This window comes from Phyllopteryx taeniolatus, chromosome 20 (genome assembly GCF_024500385.1).
Source record: "Phyllopteryx taeniolatus isolate TA_2022b chromosome 20, UOR_Ptae_1.2, whole genome shotgun sequence".
Taxonomy (NCBI): domain Eukaryota; kingdom Metazoa; phylum Chordata; class Actinopteri; order Syngnathiformes; family Syngnathidae; genus Phyllopteryx; species Phyllopteryx taeniolatus.
In genome coordinates this window covers 7,225,652-7,246,990 of record NC_084521.1, presented here as the reverse complement: position 1 = coordinate 7,246,990, position 21,339 = coordinate 7,225,652, and the positions used below count along the sequence as shown (strand labels likewise).

The 21,339-nt window shown below is 42.5% G+C and overlaps 2 protein-coding genes across 5 annotated transcripts in view; one reads left to right on the top strand and one right to left on the bottom strand.

The window, feature by feature from the left end:
- nck1b (NCK adaptor protein 1b) overlaps positions 1–14,116 on the top strand; it is a 29,275-nt gene extending 15,159 nt beyond the window's left edge. For all 3 annotated transcript variants that reach the window (XM_061759022.1, XM_061759023.1, XM_061759021.1), the window contains 2 exons: positions 8,420–9,174; positions 10,859–14,116. In XM_061759022.1, the coding sequence (XP_061615006.1) occupies positions 8,420–9,174; positions 10,859–11,059 (956 nt within the window). In that variant the 3' untranslated portion in view covers positions 11,060–14,116. The remainder of the gene's footprint in view (positions 1–8,419; positions 9,175–10,858) is intronic.
- Positions 14,117–15,334: 1,218 nt separating this feature from the next.
- bdh1 (3-hydroxybutyrate dehydrogenase, type 1) lies at positions 15,335–20,886 on the bottom strand. 2 transcript variants are annotated; one of them, XM_061759024.1, is made up of 5 exons: positions 20,524–20,886; positions 19,377–19,487; positions 18,677–18,818; positions 18,454–18,606; positions 15,335–16,816 (listed from the first exon to the last, which is right to left on the bottom strand). In XM_061759024.1, the coding sequence occupies exons 1-5, from the start codon at positions 20,734–20,736 to the stop codon at positions 16,350–16,352; spliced, it is 1,086 nt and encodes a 361-aa protein (XP_061615008.1). In that variant the 5' UTR covers positions 20,737–20,886; the 3' UTR covers positions 15,335–16,349. The 2 variants fall into 2 exon arrangements, with proteins under 2 accessions (XP_061615008.1, XP_061615009.1); XM_061759025.1 differs by lacking the exon at positions 19,377–19,487.
- Positions 20,887–21,339: the final 453 nt, after the last annotated feature.

Genomic DNA, 21,339 nt, shown 5'->3' with positions numbered 1-21,339 from the left:
ACAGTGTAGTCATTGTGTTAGGTGCCATCAATCGAAATACACCCCCTTTCCATCTCCTGCACCTCGCTAATTTCTCAGAGGAATGACATTGGCCGGGGCCTGTTGATCTTTTACAGCCTCACTAATGCACACCCTTCTGCTGAGTGCTAGCCTCCTGTCTGTCTAACCCCTTACAAGCTTTACATGGACCCCTCATTGTCGTGTCTGGAGAGATTACAAAGTAGAGATGAGCTAACAAACTTGTATTTTTTTGGCAAATGCGGGAAGTTGCTCTGTCCCCTCCCTCTGTTTTCCTGTTTCTCAGCCTCCCCCATTGAGCGGAAACTCTAATTTGAGCCACATTTCTTACCGCCCCACTATTGGAGGAGAGCTGGCCTGAGAGGAAGTCAGAAGTCAGAAGGAAGTTGAATCATTGTGCAGGGACTCTTGTCTGTGTTTCAGGCGCTCACTTGTTCCCGCTTCTTTGCTTCACTCCTCTACTCGTTTTCTTCCCATCTTGTTCATCTTACTTGTCACGCAATTGTTTGTTTTTTTAGATAAAGGGGGTCCTCTGTTTATGTGTAGTTCCGTTGTTATGGCGGCGAGCTAATACATATTTGTATGTAAGACGGAATGCGCTGTAGTTTTATCACCAACCTACCCTAACACAGTGGTAATGTCATAACTACTGTGCTATTTATGAAAAGCACTTTTAAGCCCTTATTGAAAAACAGTAAGTATGGCAGTAACTAAGCAAGCCTTTATGTGCTGTGTGATGACTCATGGTTACGTTATTCGTAACCTCAAAATGGTTTGAACTGTTGACCTGGGAAATCTCAGTTGACAATCTGTGAATATTTGTTGTCAAATTCAGGTTTGAAGAATAACAGTTTTCTCAGGAAAACACATCAGAATCAGAATCCTCTTTATTGGGCACATATGTTAAAAAGCAGAAGTAATTTGATGCCCATTATTCGTTTACTAGTACTAAACCGGTAGCAAAAAAGACTAACAAAATTTAGGACCTATACACAAATCTACAAAGACTCAATAAGTTATATACAGTGTGCAATAGTGAAGTAAAATTGATCAACAACAGAAGCGTGCAAATGACGCAGATAGTGATACAGCTACAATGGTGAATACAGTAAAAGTAGCACTCCAAAGAACTTGCAAGTCAGCTGTTTAAAAAGTAGATAGCAAGGGCAGAAAAGCTGTTGGAATGTCGGGTGGTTTTGGTGTTCATTTTTCTCTGGCACCAACCACAGGAGAAGGAGTTGGAAACGGTGGTGTGCAGTGTGGGATGAGTTAAATAGAATTTCACCTGCCCTTATCTTTGTCCCTGAGAAATGTATTTACCACATGTAGTTGTCAATTTATGACAGCATTGTATGGTGAACAATCGGTCCGAGTGATGCATACCAGTCACTAGTGTTAACTGAATGTCCCGTCCAAATAGCCATCTGAGTAAAGGAAATATAGCTGAAAAATGCAATGTGTGGGTAAGCAGCTGTCCTAAATATGATAAATAAATTTTATGTTGTTTATGTATGAGGAGTTGATGACAGTTGGCATTTCAAGGTGACCAGAGGTTATCCATGGCGCACAATGAGGTAGTTGGCACAGTGGCATAAGAAGACGTTGTAATGCTCAGTTATAGCCATATGTTTTCCATTTGATTGTTTTATGTTTATGGGCCAAGAGTGTTTTTCATACTAATGTTAACTGTAATTCTAACTTATGCATTAGCATAGGTTAGTGATTTGCGAAAAACTCTGGTTATGTCACTGCCATAGGAACAGAACTGCATAGTAAACTGAGGACCCCAGCGATAGTATCAGGCTGCAACAGAGAGGGGATGGCGTCAGTGTGTAAGTGTGTTACGTTTTCAGTTCCTCTGCTGTTAGAAGCAATTGTCGCCGTCCGACAGGTGTTTTCTGTATAAATGGTACCAATGGTGGATAGGTACTTTGAGCAATTTTCTGTGTGAAAGAGAGAGTAGACTGTGGGAGTATATAGCAATTTGGATTTTAGCATGATAGCTAAGTGTTCGTAGTGATGCATTCCTACTTGTTCCTGAGAATGTGGAGAAGCTTTTGTCTTCCGGGATATTGGAATGCACACATCTGCAAATGTTTGCTAACTTAACATTGAATAGCATTTGTCCATGAAATGAGCAACCCATTCTTGTAATCTGACATTGCAATGATGACACTTTTCAGCTACTTATGTTCTCTAGAATGCAGCTAATCAAACACCACAGTTCTGGAGGAAGCTGACAAGTAACTTTATCATTGTCTGCGATGCACTTGTGACAACACGCTGCCTCATGAGACTCACTTTTAATGTGGCTGACTTACAGCCTTGGGCAGCTGTGCAGTCGCTCATCACCCTTTGTCAACAGCGCCCAGAAGGGATGTATGAAGAACTGATAATTATCACATCAACTGTGTGATGTAAAGTACTGTCGGCCATTCATGTAGGAGTTCTACTTCTCCAAAATGCCAGGTAATGTTATTTCCCGAGGGATGCATTGGATTTGAAGTTGTTTTTGGTGGCGTTGGGCCGTAAATACTTTTTGACACATTTATGACATTAGTTGAGCGGTTGATGAGACATTAATTTAATAACATCAATACAATTTAGAGGAACAACATTCCTCATTGTGCATCTGCTTGTGTAGTGGAAAACTTAGAAAATCTATGAGTGGGTCACCAGATCAGCAGTTGAAGAAAATAAGACAGTTGAACTCCTAAAATATTCATCTGCAGGAGTCCTCTTTTTATGGCAGCAACGTAACCTGAATTTGTACCCAAGTCTGAATGCGCCGTAGTCACTTAACCTACGCCATCGCAGTAGTAAAGTCAGAAGTACAGTAAAATATTTATTTGTATGAAAAACACTTCGAGGCCCCAAATATAATCACATGAAAACACTAAGTACAATGTATTCTAATGCGGCTGTTCAAACTAGTTCACGGCACACTATTTGTAACCTCGAAACGGCATATGTCGGTATTGTCGTAAACAGAGCTTCCCTTATAGTATTACCCTCAGGGACTTGTCAGTGCAGCCCTGACTGCAGCACTGTGCCACCAGAACAAAACACAAACCTCATGTCTCCATCACAGACTGATGGCAGTCCGCTTTAATGTGCCTAAGCATCAAGAGGTTTTGCAGGTTTCCTGCACAGCCGTCAGCCAGCTGTGTTTGGAGCTGTCCTGACTCATTGCATTATTTTTAGAGAGGCACACTTCAAGACCACGTCAGAGTGTGTACCAATATGACACTGTTCTGAGAAGACCATTACCATCAGGGACTGTCCTGTGACTGGATCGTAATTAGTGGAAGAAAAAAAGTGGCAGGATGAAGTTTGCCACCCAGTAACGTGGGGTACAAGCATACCGACAAGCGGTCTTAATTTGGGCGTAATTTCCGCTCAGTCAGAAATGGCCCGATTGTAAGATGTCTCTAAAAGATTATAGTAGATTAAAGTGAGGAGATATCTTTGTGTTTGTGTTGTGTTGATCATCTCTAGTACACCACACACTAAGAGCAATAAGCAGACACTTTGTGATGTTTTCCTCGTCATGTGTGTTCTCACACATTTAAGATATCGGTTAAGATGTTAAAAATCGATATGGGTGTACAACCGTTTTTCACAATGCATTAGTTTAATTTGGTTCACAACTATCCTCTAGCTTCTATGAGCGAAACAGTCATCACTCAGTCCAAGTGACTGCATTGTGTCCCAAGCTGGGGGATGTCCCGGCTTTGTCAGACAGCCTGACGCAGGGTGTTGTCGTCCGCAGAGGAAGAGCCCTGAAATGAAGGGAAGCTGAGGGTCGAGAAGGCCATGGGCACACAATGGGACAAGCCGCTAGCAAAGGCAGACCAGAGTTAAAAAACAAAACCAGTTCCTGTGTGCGCCTGTTTGCCAAACAGACCCCCCTCGCCACTCTACCACGTTCTCCCCCTCGTGCCGTGCACACCCACCTACAAATGGTCACCAACAGACGTTTTTGATGGTCATTTAAAATACGAGTGTTGAGCCGACTTCTTTTCCCCCGCATCGCCCCCTCTCAGGAAAAAGCATGTGACTTGGAGAAGTTTCTCCTCTCAACCTTTTCTAGGTCACAGATAAAAGGTGTCACACTTTGTGGGTTTTGGGGGTAAGCACTCGACTTCCGCAACAGTGCATTTGCTTGCTGGGTTCGTGTGGAGTTGGCCATGTTTACCTTCCATCAAATGGTCTTTCAATCACTATTTGTTGGTAGGAATATGAAAATTCAAATGACTGGCTAAGAAGAACCCATTACTTTTGGAGTGTATTCAGGTAAATGCTTTTTATCCAAGGTAGTGTACCGCATTTCTACAAATTGTGGCCTTTGAGCTTTATTTACTCAATTGCAGATGGGGGGGGGGGGGGGAGAGACATTTATTTGCACACATTTTAAATAACAGTACACACTATTACTGCTAGCTATCACAGTCCTGAAGTTCTGGGTTCCTGTGTGGAGTTTGCATGTTCTTGTGCCTTTTTCCTCAATTATTGCATTATTTTTTAACCAACATGGTCAGTTAAACTGCGTTTCTGTGGAGGTTTACAATTCAGTACTACTAATCCAAAATAGGATTGCTCGGTCTGAGGAGGGAAGGATTATGAATTGATCAGTTCCACAATACTGATTACCTCTAACAGCACCCCCAGTATTGTCCAACTACCATCTATGTGTAGCTGTGCAGTAAATGCAACCTTTTTTTTTATCACCCTGACTGAGTTTGAGTATCGAGTCAAATGCGGTGGCTTTAGGAAGCATTCCATTTTCAATTAAAACCCTGCAGAAATTAATCCTTAACAGAAATTAATCCCAAACATGGCGATAGCATTGGGAGTGTGGCCAGTTGGATAAAACACTCGGTCATCATGTTCAGCAACCGGAGCTAAAAGACGCTTTATTTGTCCAGCGCTGACCCCAAAAGCTTGTTTGGAGCTAACCAGGACAGTTCCAGCTGTGAAGATGAGGCTTCTAGCGGCTATCACCTGATCAAACATCCCATAAGGCATATTGTGGTTGTACACGTTTCATCGCTTGTAGAACACGTGTTGGTTGAGTCTCGCATGAGTAAATCTGCTCGTGTCTGGAGTCTGTACTTTGTTACAGTGGCATGACTAATAACAGGCTCTACCTGCAAGTAATAAGGCTCTTCAGCACTACCGTTGCATTTTATTGTGGCTTTGGGTCTGGACATCTCTCAGGAACAATTAATCTGTGGCTTCTCAAAAAATAAACGCGCTATCCTTCCAGCGTCGTTCTGGAAACGCCACCCTGCCTCCCTTGTATAATTTCAACCAGCTGACTTTTGATTATGCAAGTCTATCAAATGTAATCAGAATGAGAGTTTTCCTACAGTACATCATCAGTCACTGATAGCGTTGAGAGCAAAGTCATTCTCAGTCCAAGAATGATTGCGCTGGTGTACTGTTGCATTGCTCGTTTCCACCAAAGAGCTATTTCGATGGTCGGGATGGGAGTCCTTGGAAGTGCTCTCTGGTCTCTCGGAAAGTGGGAACAAAAGCATGACCTGCATCATCTGTGAGCGCGCCATGCTGCCAAGTGGAAATTCTTGTCCAGTAAGACGGAGATCACAGGCCTGCCAGAGCTCGGCCTCAGGGTTCTACAACCACCACTGAAGTGAGGAAGAAAGAGGGCTAGAGGGTCTGGTAATCCCCTCTTTTTGGATTACAGTAGACCCTCAGAACTCTGCAACAATCCCTTTCAGGAGGCTATTCAACCATTTCCAATCCATTTATTTGGATTTCCCAATAAGAGATGGATTAAAGAGAAGACTGTAGTTGCCTCGATTTAACTTTTGTGGATTACAATGACCTGGATGTCTGAGAATCTACACAGTTACACCGTTTGTTACCTTGAAACATGGTGGAAATGGAATTAATCCAGGGGCAAATTTTTGCTATCACACAAGTATGAAATACTGTTGCAGGTAATTTAAACATAGTCTGTTGTACATGTGTTTGTATTTTTAAAAAGCGCTAAATCGTTATACAGGGGGTTTCTATCTAACTAGATTGCACCCTGGTGTATCACTAACCTACGGTAATGCAGTGGTAAAACTAAAATCAGTCATACTTACAGTAAATAGTATTAGTAGTAGAAAGACTTATGAGCCATGAATATAAAAAAATCAAATGAAAAACTAAGTACGTTGGTAACTAGTAACCTAGTTCATCTCTTTCATAAAAACGTATGTCGGCAACGTCGTAAACTGGGGAATCTGTATAATCACTTATCATAAAACGCAAATGCCTTGGGACCACTGTACATTCTATTCCAAAGACAAATGCACCAAATGTGTTTTTTTCTTTACAGAAAGTGACAGTTTAGTGGCTCCATTTTTTTCTTACAAACTCAGTGACTGTATAAAATGGTTGAAAAGTTTTAATATTTTGCTTTCTTGTTTATCACTGGATTTGTTGTACAATGTCTCACGAGCGTTTTTGAGAAACTGCTACACATCTGAATTACATGGAGCCACCAACTTCCGGCACTTGTGGTATTCCAGTTTAGGGTGACAAGTTCCTTTTGTTCTGTTTTTTTATTTATTTTTATTTATTTATTTATTTTTGGTTTTTAGAGATAAGAAAAACACTGACTGTAGGCGCAGCATTATACTTAGAAGCAGACACAATGCACCACCTTGTATCATTTAGCCCACAAAGACCAGTCCTATGTGGAGTTCATAGTGAAATTCTCTTTTCCATGGGCTGCCTGTGAGGGTTGAGTGCGCAGTGATTCGGCATCCAGCTGCTCTGGGGTCAGGGCGCCAAGGTGATTAGTGCACCCTGATTAGCACCAACGAAATCTCACTGAGCCTTCTGCAGAATCTGCAATTTCGAATGCGAACCGTTGTTTTTTTTCACCACTTAATATTTCATTTACACCCCACACACATACAACACACTCACACTTTCCAAGTTTTACACTAGATTTAGAAAGCAGGTGTTTTTCTTAAATAACTACGCCGGCGTAGCTTTTTTCCTTCCTGTGTCTAATCCCTAAGAATGCAGTGTGTGTGTGTTAGTCCTACTTACCCACCCTTATTTTGGCATGACCCCTACTAATTCTTATTGCTGCCTGGTGTGGGATTTTATTTTCTTCTTTAATGGTGCATGTCACTTTTTTTTGGGCAACTTGTGCCTCATGCACGAAACTGTCGTTTTGATTTTGTTTGTGAGCAAATCTGCTAGCAATGATGGCCGTTAGATTAAACTACAGAGGGTCCTTGATTTACGACAGTCCCAACATACAGCGTTTCAAGGTTAAGATGGGCAATTAGCTAGTTTGCGCTGCGGTGTAAATATGTTGTCACACTTCACAAGGCGGCATGCTCAGTTACTGCCGTACTTACTGGCCATTATTGGATTCTTGAATATTTATTACCCTTTTTTGCCATACAAATACTGTATTTATGACAAACCTATGCTAACGCAGTAGTAGTAGTCGTCGCATTTCAACTACAAATTTGGGTGTTGTTGCTATAAAACTACACCCCTTGTATAATTTAATATAATCTCGGCAGTTCACAGAATTTTTGATAGATGAATCATAGATGGGCATTTGACTAATTGTATTTACATATTTAGGGCCAAAGCACCAGGTGGTTCGAAGGACCTCTTGTAAATGTCGATAATCTTTTTTACAAGCGCTTAATGCTGATGAAAATGTGTTTTTAGTTGCACAACCCCCCAAAACTCACTCAGTAGTTTCCCCTAAAAAGTTAGAAAGAATTGACCCTGGGCACCAGTTTAACCGCTGTACATTTTAACAGGGCACACAAAAAGGTTTTCTGGACCCATGTTCGAAATCGAACAGGAAGTAGTTAATTTTGGTTTAAAACAGACATTTTGGGCGAATTCAAGTGCTCATACTTTGACGAATTGCTACAACGGACGTCCCCGATTGGAAGCAGGTATTCAAAATTGCTATTTTTTTTGCTTATGTTGTCTAATGTGGCCGTAGCATGGCCTCAAAGTTCAAAGATAAATTTGAGGATTCTCTATGAAAAACGGGGTGCGACGCCACGTTCATCGATGCTTGCAGCGTTAATTACATATTATCCTTAATGGGGTTGGGGATTCTCTGATAAATCTGAACTGCTGTTTCAGTCCTGCCTGGAGGAGTTGTGCCAAAGTGGACGTCTGTGTGGATTTAGCTCAACTGCCCAAAGTTCATGCCATGTTGGGTTCCTTTGGACAGAAAACTATTTGATACCGAATGGATAGTAAATCTGCTGGTTGTAACCAAATAGTGCCCTCCATTTTCCTTGATTGCTTCAGGATGCCACAAAGCAATAATCAGTTATTTATTATTGTGTATTTGTTACTCATCTTAACTCTTGTCATTGGTTGCTCGCTTCAGGAATTGGGAAGGTAAAGAGCAGGAAGGGGGGCATGAGGGACACGGCCTCCAACGCCGACGCCGACATGTACGCAGACAATGGTGAACGCCTGTACGACCTGAACCTGCCCGCCCTGGTCAAATTCAGCTACACTGCAGAGCGCGAGGACGAGCTCTCTTTGGTGAAAGGCACTCGGGTTGTAGTGATGGAGAAGTGCAGCGACGGTTGGTGGCGCGGCAGCTACAACGGACGCTCCGGCTGGTTCCCATCCAACTACGTCACGGAAGATGTGGACGGGACGGCGGGGGGAGTGGGGCCGGGCGGCCTCGGGGACCCGTCGGGATCGCTCACGGAAAAGCTGTCAGCCGTGGTGAACAGCACGGCCAATGGGAACCGAGTGCTACACACTGTGCAGGCGCTCTACCCCTTCAGCTCGGACAATGACGAGGAGCTGAACTTTGAGAAGGGCGAAGTGATGGAGGTGGTGGAGAAGCCCGAGAACGACCCGGAGTGGTGGAAGTGTCGCAAGGCAGACGGCCAGCTGGGCCTGGTGCCCAAGAACTACGTGACTGTGCTGGACACGGCCTCCCACAAAACCACTGCGGGGCCCGCCGGACCGCCCACACCCGACTGTGATTACATCTCACCGTCTGGCAGCGGACGATTTGCAGGCAAGGAGTGGTACTACGGGAAGGTGACGCGCCACCAAGCGGAGGTGGCGCTCAACCAGCGAGGCACCGAGGGAGACTTCCTTATTCGAGACAGCGAGTCATCGGTGAGTTGATCTTGGGAAGCATCTTCAAGTTGCTATTTGACACTGTATATTTATAGTAATCCTCTCCATATTCGCAGTACACTATTCTCGCCAATTTTTATTTTATTTTTTTACTGTGGGACCTATCCACAGCTGTTACCTGAAAAAATCTCATATTAGCGGTTTACGTGCTCTTTCTAAAACACCCTAAGATGCTGCCAATGCCCTGTCTAAATTGGAATTGATGTCAAGGAAGTATGTTGAAGTGATCGATCTAGGTGATTATGTAAAAAAAAATAATCAGGATTATTTTGATTGATATTGAAATCATGTTAATGTGATAGTCATTGATTTCAAAACAGTATTTATTCAACTACCAAAACTCAACTTTAAATACAACTTTAAAGAACAATGAGAAAATACATTAGTTTAATTAAAATAGTAATATATTAAAATATAAATTTTAAAAAACTAAGTAAAAATGTATACCCTCTGTTTCTGCTGTGTGTGACTTGGCCTCTTAAGGGCGGTGTGGTACGATACATGCATAGAGATGCACATTAAGATAAAAAAAAATTAGAAGAAGAAAGTCGTAATAGCACTTGAACTCGTTTGCTAGCCAGTCATTGTAGTTGTTCATTGGGTGATCGTTAATCTGGTAATTTTTCTGAAACGAACTGTCTTATATTTAAATATACAATCTGTGTAATTCTTTTTTCTTTTGTGTTTAGTTTTACAGTAAACCCCAACTGGTGTGTCAATAAAGAGTTTAAAGCACGCTCAGAGAGGGCAGATTAACATGCATCACACACATGCTTAAAACAACATAGTTGTGTTGAGGGTGCTTTTACAATGCAGAAACTTGCATACACATGCCACGGCATTTGGCACAATCGTTTTTATTCGATTCTTTTTTTTCATGATCGTGAAAAGCCAAAATCGAAATCACGATGTAATTTCAATTAATTGCTCAGCCCTCAGTTATACATCTCGACTGAAAGACAAGCTTTCTATATTGGGGAAGAGCTAAGTTACAGACAATGTTGGCTGGACACACGCACTCCCAGTGTATTTTTTTTCGATAGTTAATCATCTGTAAGCTCTTTAAGGGTAGTGTTGAAAATGAGTTTGGGGATCACAGTCTGTGATATACTTATGGTTTAAATCGTTAATATAGGCAGTTATGAACACTTAGGGGGATGCGTCAATTACTGGCGTTTTTTTCGTATTCGCGGCAGGGCTTGGTCAATATCCCCTGATATTACTGTACATAAAGTACAGAATAAATCCATACTTAAAATATAGGAAATCCTCGGTTTTACGATGGTCTGTACATACTGCATTTCGAGGTTATGAACGGCACACAAAAAAATACGCTTGTGTGGATTATTACTGGCCACTCTCTATGAAAGCCCACGGGTATCCCAACATTGGGGTATCCCAACTTGGTCAATCACAATTAACTAGTTTGCGCAGCGGCATCAAAATACATTGTCGCGCAGCACAAGAAGGCATTTTCGGTTACCGCTGTACTTATTGTTTTTCATTTATTTTCTATTAATGTGCTAGAAATTAGACTATGGTGCGTTCTGACTTTTCAGGTTATGTCACTGCCATAGTAATGGAACTCGATCGCAAATCAGTGCCCCCTTTGTATTGTATACATTTAAATCTACTGACTGAATGTTTCCCTTCTGTCTCCCAGCCAAATGACTTCTCCATCTCGCTGAAGGCACAAAGCAAGAACAAGCATTTCAAGGTGCAGCTGAAGGAGAGCCTCTACTGCATTGGACAGCGCAAGTTCAACTCCATGGAGGAGCTTGTGGAACACTACAAAAAGGCGCCCATCTTCACCAGCGAGCAGGGCGACAAACTCTACCTGGTCAAGGCCCTGTCTGCCTCCTGATCCCGCACCCTTTTCCGGCACCCAAAAACGCAATACCATGTACACACACACACACTTGTAAATGACACACAGAAGAGACACTATACAGACCAGAACACTCACTAACATCGAGCCAGTAGAAGACTTCACACCTCATCAGGACTTCTTATGCCTGGTTGAGCATTCCAATAGGAGGATGGGAAAAAGGCACGAAAGAGGAAGAATGTTGGGAGTGTTGGGAGACAAAAAAAAAAGACTAAGGACTCCTGAGAGCGGACGATGGACCTCTTGGACACTTATTTATGATGTGATCCAGATGTGTTTGCTGGCAGTCGTGTATTTCCACCTCCATAGCTTAGTCGCATTTAGTTTGTCGAAAATATATATAATCCTTTTAGCAGTTGCTTTTTAAAATGACCTTTTTTTTTTTTTTAATAGCCAGAGCCCCCTTTTTTAAATTTAAGATCTCGATCCCAAGTTCTACTGGTGAATCGGTGACCTTTGCAAGTTAAGCGACCAAAATATATTTATTGATTCAGTTGGTTGTGGAAATGTGCATTTCTTTAATTTGTTTTTTATTTGTTTTTTATTTTAACATTTTTTTTGGGGGGGGTAATTGTAGAGAGAGTGGACCAGGCACCAGGGGCGGTAACCTGCATTTTTATCAACCCCCCGCCCCCATTCAAGTCACATCATCAAATGAACTGTTAGGAGAAAAACCCAGAAACAAGCCACAAATACTCACAAATACAAATACTAAGTAAACATTTGTTGGCCTTTCCTTCAGATTTTTTTCATGCTTTCAAGGAGGTGTAATATGCATGTTCCCCCCCAGAATTGTCAAAATTCAATGCAGCTCTGCTTCCCTTTTGCCTTTGACATGATAGCAGGAGCAGGTGGTTTCGTATGGTAGTGCCTCTTCATGATGGTGTAACGGACCATTGCTTGAAAGTGGCTCTGGATCTTCGCCCACCCTAGCTGCTCATGTCATCGGCGGAGAAACTGTGGAGCTGATTATCATGTAAATTAGCCCCACTGTTAAGTAACAAAACCATTTTCAGAAATCGGCAGATACAAACTCGGTTGTTTCAAACGTACGTGGGTGGTCAGGCTATTAAAAAGTTAATTTAAATGCATCTCCTTTTTAGTTTGGCCTTTGATGGCTGTTAAAAAGAGGTTCCCCACCCCTGTTCACATGAATGTTATGCAAAACAAACTGTTGCCAACCTGGGATTCATTGTGATTCTTAGGAGGTCATGTGAAGAAGAAGAAGAAATCATGGGACACTTTCTCTGGAGGAAGTGGGCTTCAAAACACCTGCCATCTCTGCGGAGCTGCAGGGGAACTGAGTCCAAAAGATGATTTCAATGCGCTTGAATTAACATGGGTGCAAGCAAAGGAGGAGGGGAGGTGGCAGATGTGCTGGGTGTACGTTACAAATGGGAGATTTCCAGCTCGTGGAGGCATGGGAGTGTGGTATTTGTCGTTTTCTCTAATAGTGTCTTGTAGGTAATCCAGATTGAGCGTGGCACATCCGTTTTTGCTTCGATGATGACTCTTCCATCTGGAGCGTGAGGGAGCAAGAGGAATTGCAGACAAGGGTGGGGGGCCTGAGTGGAAAAATGATGAAGGGCAGTCGAGAACGGATTCCCGTGTAGTAGAGCATCTGGAATTCTGCTCCTCGTCCTGGTTTGGGCGGCGAACGGGGCTACAATCTCCGTGTTGTCTAGGTGTGCGTTGAGCTGAGCGATGGCTCGCTAAAGAGCCGAGTGGGTTCTCTGCTTTTAGATTAATGACGAGTTGACCCGAATCACATTCCAGGATGAAACGTCCGGAAGGCCCTTGTCCAGTAAACGCCTTTTTCTCTCTGGAAAAATCTAGTTCCTCACAGGATTCATGTTACAGTGCGTATAATTATTATTGGCTCTTATGTCGTGACATTTCAGAGTCTTGTGAAACCTCCCCTCTTGCGTCCACTTTGTGGTGTAATGTGACTAACGCAATGGAGGATTTGGGAGATTTTTTTTGTTTTGTTTGTTTTTTGTTTTTTAAATAATGTGCCTTCACAGCTTTCTGTCAACCAAAGTTTCATTTGATTTGTTTTTGGCGCTCCACCCTGTTCACTTGTAATGCTGCATGCCATTTGTTTTTAAAGCAGGTGTGGGGAACCTACGGCCCGGGGGCCATATACGGCCAACCAGAGCCAGGGCATTTAATCAGGCCGGCCATGCAATTTTCAAAACAAATTAACCCATTGAATCCACAAATGCACCTCAAAACAAACTTTTCTCATCATAGATCACGAGCATGGTCCTTGGATGACTTTATAAGGGTCTCTCCACCTCTGCTTTTAAAGCTTTGCATGTTGCATGTGATGAGTTATCGGGTTTCTCGACTGATTTTTTTAATTTTTTTTTATTTAAATAAATACCCCCATGTGCATATAATGTCCATTGTGTGTAGTTTTGAAGTGTCCTTACATAGCAACCTTAAGTGAATGCCTACATGCACAGCTGAGAGAAATATTTCGTGGAGACGTACAGATGTGATGTAATCACGTCCCGAGCACCTCAAGTGTCACATTTGTTTTACCGTTTGTTCCCTTTTTTTTTTTTTTTTTATAACAGTGTAGCCACATACAGTAGATGTGTAAAGATTTCATGTAAATGTTGGTATTCAAATAGAAGAATGACGCAGAATCTCCCTGCTTTTTAGATTTGAATATAACGGCCGTAGCATTTGTCTCTAAGCACCAATGGCGGCCGCATGAGCAGCTGTACAGAACAAAAATCTGCTTCAAAAACATTGGAAGTCACTCGAGACGAATATTCTGAACAAGTGACCCGTGTTAACGTTGGTGCTTTTTTGCTGCTTATATTTTATTCCCCCCTCCACCCTCCTGTGGGCGAGAGAGTGAAGCAAACAGCTCCACGCTATTGTGGAACGATAAAAAGGCAGTGCTGTGAAATTTATTGTCATGCTCTTAATGCTGTTTCTAACTGAGAGATCGTCTTCAGGTGTTATAACTTAGAAGAGTTTATTAGTGTTTCAAAGACGTAATAAACTACATCAAACAAAGCTGTGTAATTGTTTTAATGTACCCAACTATTGAAATGTACCAACAATGTTTAAAAATATTACCCGTTTCTTTTCTAATTAGATTATTTTCTCCAATGCCACTTTTTTTTGTCATATAGTCAAGACTTTTTAACAATGGTTAGTTTAGTCTATGCCCTGCGATTGGCTGGCAACCAGTTCAGGGTGTACCCTGCCTCCTGCCCGATGATAGCTGGGATAGGCTCCAGCACTCCCGCGACACTTGTGAGGATAAGCGGCTCAGAAAATGGATGGATGGATAGTTTAGTCCACTTGCAAAAGCGGTTAAGAGTGTTCAAAAGGGATTGGACAAACATGATGTCAATCACTTGTAAAACAGACCAAGGACCAATCCGATCAGCATGAAGGAGGGCATGGTGCTGGGGGAGCTGATTGGTCCGACTCTCAATTATTGAACCCAAGGGGGGCATGGCGACCCCCTTTTTTTTTTTTTTTTGATCGCTTTTGACGTGGGATCTTATGGCCGAGTGACAAGTTTTTAACGCTTAAATGGAGGCGCTGATGTTTTGACGAGGCCAACCACCAAGCATATAAACAAACAGTACAGCCACATTTGTTCCGTTTCTTTTGAAACATTCGATAGCAGCACTTGAACGCCTCAAGGTAAGCAAGCTATGTCGTCATTCGTGGCCAATGTAGACGAGCACCTAACTCATTTGCGAGAATATTTATGCCTGCTGTGTTAGTCTTGGGCTGCTCAATGGAAATGTTGTCATGCTAAGTGTTTATGTCGTGTTTGGGTTTCACTTGAGCGCTACCATTGGACCAGGCCCTGTAATCGCCAAATGATTGTTAAAGAGTGAACTCTAGTGGACCTTGAATGATTTACAGACACTCGTTCATTTCTTTTCCCCGGCTGTTACTTTTTCAATTGTACTAAGTAAGTATACCTTTTATGGTTTTTTAGGTATTTAATACCATTAAAACCTTTGAAAAAGTAACATCTTTATAAAGTAGTACGGGGGGGGGGGGGGGGGGGGGGGGGGGGGGGGGTGCTCGGTTTACGACGTGGATCTGTTCTCACGTTGGCCACGTAACCCTGAAGGAATCGTACGTAAATTGGAACCTACGCTGGTATGCTAATACAGTAAATAATTCAATTACAGTATAGTTAATATTTGTATGAAAATTACTTGGTCACAAATTACTAGGTCACATATATAAAATAATCAAATGGAATTTGCGGTCAAATAAGTTTGCCTGTTTAATATTTTTTGGGGAAACAAAGTGACAATATGGCAATATGATGAAATCATATACACAGGATGCTGAATATATTCAAAATGAAAACTTGTCTTGTTTGCACTTCATGTTGGTGTGATCCTAGCACGCCATCTGGTGGCAAAGACAAGCAGATAAATCAAAATATTTTCCCCCCAAAAGATTAGATCACAGCAGTTTTTGTTTTTTTTACTAGTATGTTACATTTTTGCTGGTGCACAACACTAAAAAAGTTACTCTGATTTCATCTACAACATATGGAGCCCCAGACATAACAGGTGGTGGGGGGTGGGGTGTCAATTTTGGTTATGAAATAAATACAAGGTGCACACAAAATACTAATTTGTGGGCACAAACAAGCTATGGCTTGTACTGGATTGTTCAGTAAGCAAATTGGGCACACCTACTCTAGAAATGGTGAGGTAGAGGCCCGGGTAATGACAATTTGTTTTAGGCTGGGGATGAGCTTCAAGACATTCTGAAAAGTGTGGCAATGTTGGCTTTCGAGGAGAATGGAATTAGAAAACCCTTACTTTAAGGACATCGTGTATTGCGGTTTCTATTGGAGGGGCACGTACTAATTTCTTACCAGATGTCAAAGTTGTTCCTTAAACCCACAAATAAGTATTTTGTGGCTGTAATGCCCACGCATGTGGAGGGATTTACAAACAAACACACAAATACAAAATAAAAACACTCGCAAGCTACTGTAGGCCACAACTCGCGCCCAGACGCTCATGCTGAAACGAATTAACTCGTGAGTCATGATACCAGTGTATTTCGTGACCACCATTTCATTCTGTGCACACAATGTTTCTATAATGTGACCACAATATGTATTTTTTTCCCCCTCCCGTGTCATGTCTGGGGCGCTGGAGTAACACAATACATAGTCCGATAATTTACTTTTTAAAAAACTATTGCAATTTAAGGCTTGATCAATGAAAGGCTTCAAGTTCTGGAATGTTGCCATTTAGAAATAGAGCAAGTCAGAAAGCGCGGAAGGAAGGTGCGTCATCAGCTGCACTCTGATCCACCAGTGCGGTTCCATGGGGTTGTACCTGGTGTACGGACACTTGGACACGATGGCGTCCGTGATGTCGTCCAGCACGGGACTCGCGTCCTTCTGTCCGCTGTTGCACAGCGAGCGCATCAACGCTGTGATCTGCTCAAAGCGGGCTTTCCCATAATCCTCCCTGACGTCCGGCGGTGCCTCGGCCCACAGTTTGTTGGCCGTGCTGGCCAAGACGTCACGGCTCAGGATGCCCGTGGCGGCGGCAAAGTTCCCTGGCTCTACGACAGACACCTTGACGCCCCAGGACTTCATCTCGTAGCGGAGGCAGTCAGAAAACGCTTCCACACCGTACTTGGACACGCAGACGGGCGACTGAGCGTTATTTCCCATTCGGCCGTACAAGTCGGACACATTTACCACGCGGCCTGTGCAGAGAAATGCAACAATGAACAAGAAATATGTGAAACTGGAGGGACATATTTTAGGCTTTATTGTGGACGAAAGCTCAATTTGAATTTTGAATTCCCTTTTACACTCTAAACCAAAGACCCTCATTACCCTTTTTTTTTAAATGACATGTAATAACAGTGCCATTGCTCAACTGACTTGGCCATGTGAACTGGAATAGCGGAAAGCCGATACCACGGTGTGAAGTTTAACACCAGAGGCTCACTTGTCCTGCCCTCTTGTGTTAATGCCCTTCTTCTTCCTTTTGACATATTCTCGGGGGTGGGAAGAATGCCGGAAAGGCGGGACAGAGACGGGAAGTTTGACGAAGTCTCACTTCGCAAACCCGTTTGTGTTGAAAGCAACTGCCGTTGACGTCATCACGCGCTTACGGTATCTGATTGCGGAATGCCGCGTGGCTGTTTGAAAGTTTGGACAGTAATCCGGCTTCCTTGGGTTCTCTGACAGTTCCTGCCCCTTCTGTTATGGCGCCAAAGTGGCAACTTCAGGATCTCTTATGACATTACAGCTTCATTACACACTGAGGAAGCCATTTTGGGTCAGGGTGAGATCTCAAATAGGAGTGTTTGACGTTTATCCTTTCCTACAGTGGCGAACTAACCCAAATTTGAAAGTCGGAACGCACCATAGTCAATCGCTAACTTATGCTAACACAGTAGTAAAGTCATTACAAGAAATATTTGAATGAAAAACACTTCTAAAATAGTAAGGACCTGCTGTACTGTTCTAAACGCACTGAATGTCATCTTTGTTCCAGAAAAAAACAATAGTGAAGTCTCTGGGTCCAAAGTTGAGCTGTCTTGAGAGAATTACTCCTGCCAAGAATGTGGCCTGCAGCTTCTCTAGTGAGTCACTCGTTGGCATCTTAATAGCAGCGAACCACAAAGATCAGTCAAAACATGATGTGTATATTCCAAACAGCAGAAAAGCAAATTGTCACAATGTTGTCATGCAGTGACTGTGCGCTAATTTAGCCAGACGGCCTGGCAACCAAAAGCCTGTTACACATAGAGGTCAGAGCCGTAATGAAAAATGCGAAATTTGCATTGCAAATTTTATACAGAACAGCGAACCGGGAGAAAAAAAAATGAAACAATTACGCCTTTGCAAGGCAGTGTAAGAGGGAGTAACGGTCGAATGACATACTGTATTACCTCTGGTTACGGCTCCTAATTCGGAACATTCGCAGGTCAACTTTGCGTCCCCCGTTCCATGTCAGTGCTGTTTATACAGAACAGCGATCCAAAGGTAAATGTCGCAAAATGAGGAGCAAATGACATCGACTGAACCGTTACCTCTGGATTCCTCTGTTATGGCTTTGACTCTAGCTCTGAATGTGGAATACCCACGGGCCGACTTTGTCCCTGTGTTTTCACCCACCCCCATTTCATGTCAGTGTTGTCTATACAGACCACCAACCTGCTAAAAGGTGGAAAAATTAGTAATGTAAGACGGGCTAATAATATTGACTGAATTGAAAAATGGTTGCAAATCTGTACAGTTGGATTAACTTATTGGAAACAGAAATGCCAACAATGCTTTTCTCTGGAGCAAATCCAAAGCTGGCGTTCTTGAGTGGATTAGTTGCCCCCACCTTTGGCCCGGCGAATGAGCGGCAGAAGCGCTTTCGTGACCCGGATGGTGCCCCATAGGTTGACCTCGGAAACTTCCTTGTAGGCGTCCATGGAGGTGAACTCCACTCCTCCGAACGTAGACACGCCGGCGTTGTTGACTAGCGCCCACAGACCTGGATGGTGTATTATACCACAAAAAGTTACCAGACAAGCAGAGATGTCCGTCGACTCCGGTTGCTCTACCTCTCTCCGAGTCCTCCAGGTTGTCTCGGACGAACCAGGCGGCACGGTTCACCTGCTCGTCGCTGCACACGTCTAGCTGGACCACCTTCATGCGCTCCGAGTGGAACTCTTCCAGGACCTTGGCACCCTCTCCACTTTTATCCTGCAAAGAAACTATCCTCCATTTTGCAGCTAGTCATGTCTAAACACAAGACATGCTACCTGCGGTCACTGCCCCACTTGGGCCCCAGATGGATTGCAGGGGCCACAGGAATTTTATTTCGTCATAAACAGAGGACCTTTTCGATATTGCTCAAACTGTAACATGCAACTACTGTAGTTCGGAACAAGCTATCAATTTCCTCATCCCAAATGTGTTGTTATGGGAATCTTGGATTTTTCCTATTTTGAAACCCTAATCCTGTCTTAAAATCTTACTTTGAGACCTGCCTAAACCTTCCATGCAACCATAACACTTGATACCAAATTTTGGAACCCTAACCCTTGCTTGTTACTACCATAATTTAAAGGGAAATCGCAGAAGCTTTTATGGAAATGACTTTACTTTTGGCCTTACCTATAAAATTAACATTTGTTAACAAAATGATGAACAAAAAAAATTTAACATGAATCAAACATTCCAAAACTGTATTCTCACACTGTCGTAAACACCTTACTCTATAGAAGCCTGACACTCTTTGCACCTGAGTGCCACACTCACCTTAAGCAGGCATCCCGCAAAGACGGTGAACCCAAGTTTGTGCAGATGTTCGGCTAGTGCCAGACCAAAACCGCTGTCACAACCCGTAATGAACACCGCTTTTCCCGTCACCTGCACCAAACACAACACTAATATAGTGTTCAGAATATTGTATCCCCTGAGGGGGTTTGCAAAATAGTTTGCAGTCAAGTAAAAAAGTGCATACCAACATTACACATGGGGACCAGCATACCAAGAAAACAAACAAATTACAGCAAGCACTACTTTAGCTTTGGCCCAATTACAAGTTCTGGTCGTTTAGATTGTGACGCATAATCACATAACTCTGACAAGCTACATGAATAAAGTCTTTATTTCATTTTTATTTATTATTATTTTAAGAACAAAATGTGTATTTTTAAAAATAAATATACAGTACAGTAATACAGATAGGGACCAAGCTCTGCGGCAAATAGCAAACAACAAAACACAATGTGAGTACTGTAATTGACGCCCCTCGAAAAATTTTTATACTGTAGTTGCCACTTCAATGTACTTCCTTGACACCAATTACTATTTTCCTTGTAGCCAGGGTCTTGGCACCCTCAGACAACAAAAATATGCCGTGTCGCAAATAGGTGAGTTTTTCAGCAAACGGCTTAGGGATAGGTTCAAAAGGGGGGGGTGAACTTTCTTAAAAACTTTTAATTCAGTATCAGTATTCGGACTTTATCTCAGAAATTTTTTTTAAGCTGATAAGATTACAAAATTTTACCTTGAGAGGATATGTTTTTTGTTCTTGTAAAGATTAAAAAAAAATTCTTGAAAAAAATACAACTTTATTTACCCCCCCAATGCTTTTATTATTGTACGTGTTCTTTTCTTTTTTTGTCTTGAAAATAGAATAAATGAACTTCTCTAGATGATGGGTTATGTCAATGCAATTATATATAAACAATACTGAATAAACAATAACTATAAATCTGCAACTCTTTAGTTCCGATGGCATTTTGGACTACACACGTTAGTGTGAGGGGGTTCCTTGGAAACATTTCTCCTCTTTTAAAGTTTCCCGGAACCCAAAAAGTTGGAGAACCCGTGGCAAGAAACCACTCCGTATCCTCGTGATAGTATTACTCGTGATGCGTTCACTGCCCCCACAAGTTACCTCCACCAGTCCTCTTGGGATCCGAGGCGTCGCGATGTACAGGACGAAGAGCAAATAGCACACCACCACGCACTCGGTCACGCTCGCCTCCCGCACTCCCAGGATTCCCGTGGCGGCGTTCAGGAGGGCCGGGAGCCCGAAGCCCAGGGACACGGTGACGAACGCAGACAAGGAGAAGAGAAGCCACACTCGCAGCGTGGGCAGCGGCGCCATTTTAGCCGAATGATGCCTTTACGTTCCGGGACACGCCTCCGGGATGGCCACGTTTAATAGGTTCAAGACTTATAGAGTAACAATTTTATTCACTTGATTTGTGCTTGTCAGCTGTCAATACAGTCGCTATTTTCCATAAATGAGCGAGAATTAGAGAAACTGCGGTCAACGAAACCGGAAGTGCATGTTAGTCACGCATCTTCCTTCGTCTCTGAAGTTCATTTTTGCCACTTAACCGTAAACCCACACAACAATAAAAAAAAAAACCACACACAAGTTGTTTCCATTGGTAATATATAGCAGCAGTCGTTAGTTGTAGTAGTTCAACTGTACAGTGAGTGCAATGATAGTGTGATCTGCATGGTATACAAGTCATACAGAAATTCGTACAGGTCCACAACATATGACTTTGAAGTTTCACTTACAAAAGGGATTCTAACGAGATCATTTTAAAATTTTCATAATATATATATTCCCTGATGAAATATTGTGCTATAAGGCCAAAGTTGTATGTTTTCGAGATAGTTGTATATATTTTTCGATCAGGACTTTAAATCTTAAAAATAGTTCACCTCAAATTAAGATATATTTTTAAGTCTTGAA

What these genes read in the sequence shown, in the direction of transcription:
- bdh1 (XM_061759024.1), bottom strand. Translation starts at nt 20,736, where the DNA reads ATGGCGCCGCTGCCCACGCTGCGAGTGTGGCTTCTCTTCTCCTTGTCT. An exon ending in TTGCGGGATGCCTGCTTAAG is followed by an intron (nt 18,819 to 19,376) that starts GTGAGTGTGGCA and finishes GTTTCTTTGCAG; the next exon opens with GATAAAAGTGGAGAGGGTGC. An exon ending in GCTCATTCGCCGGGCCAAAG is followed by an intron (nt 16,817 to 18,453) that starts GTGGGGGCAACT and finishes TTCTCTGCACAG; the next exon opens with GCCGCGTGGTAAATGTGTCC.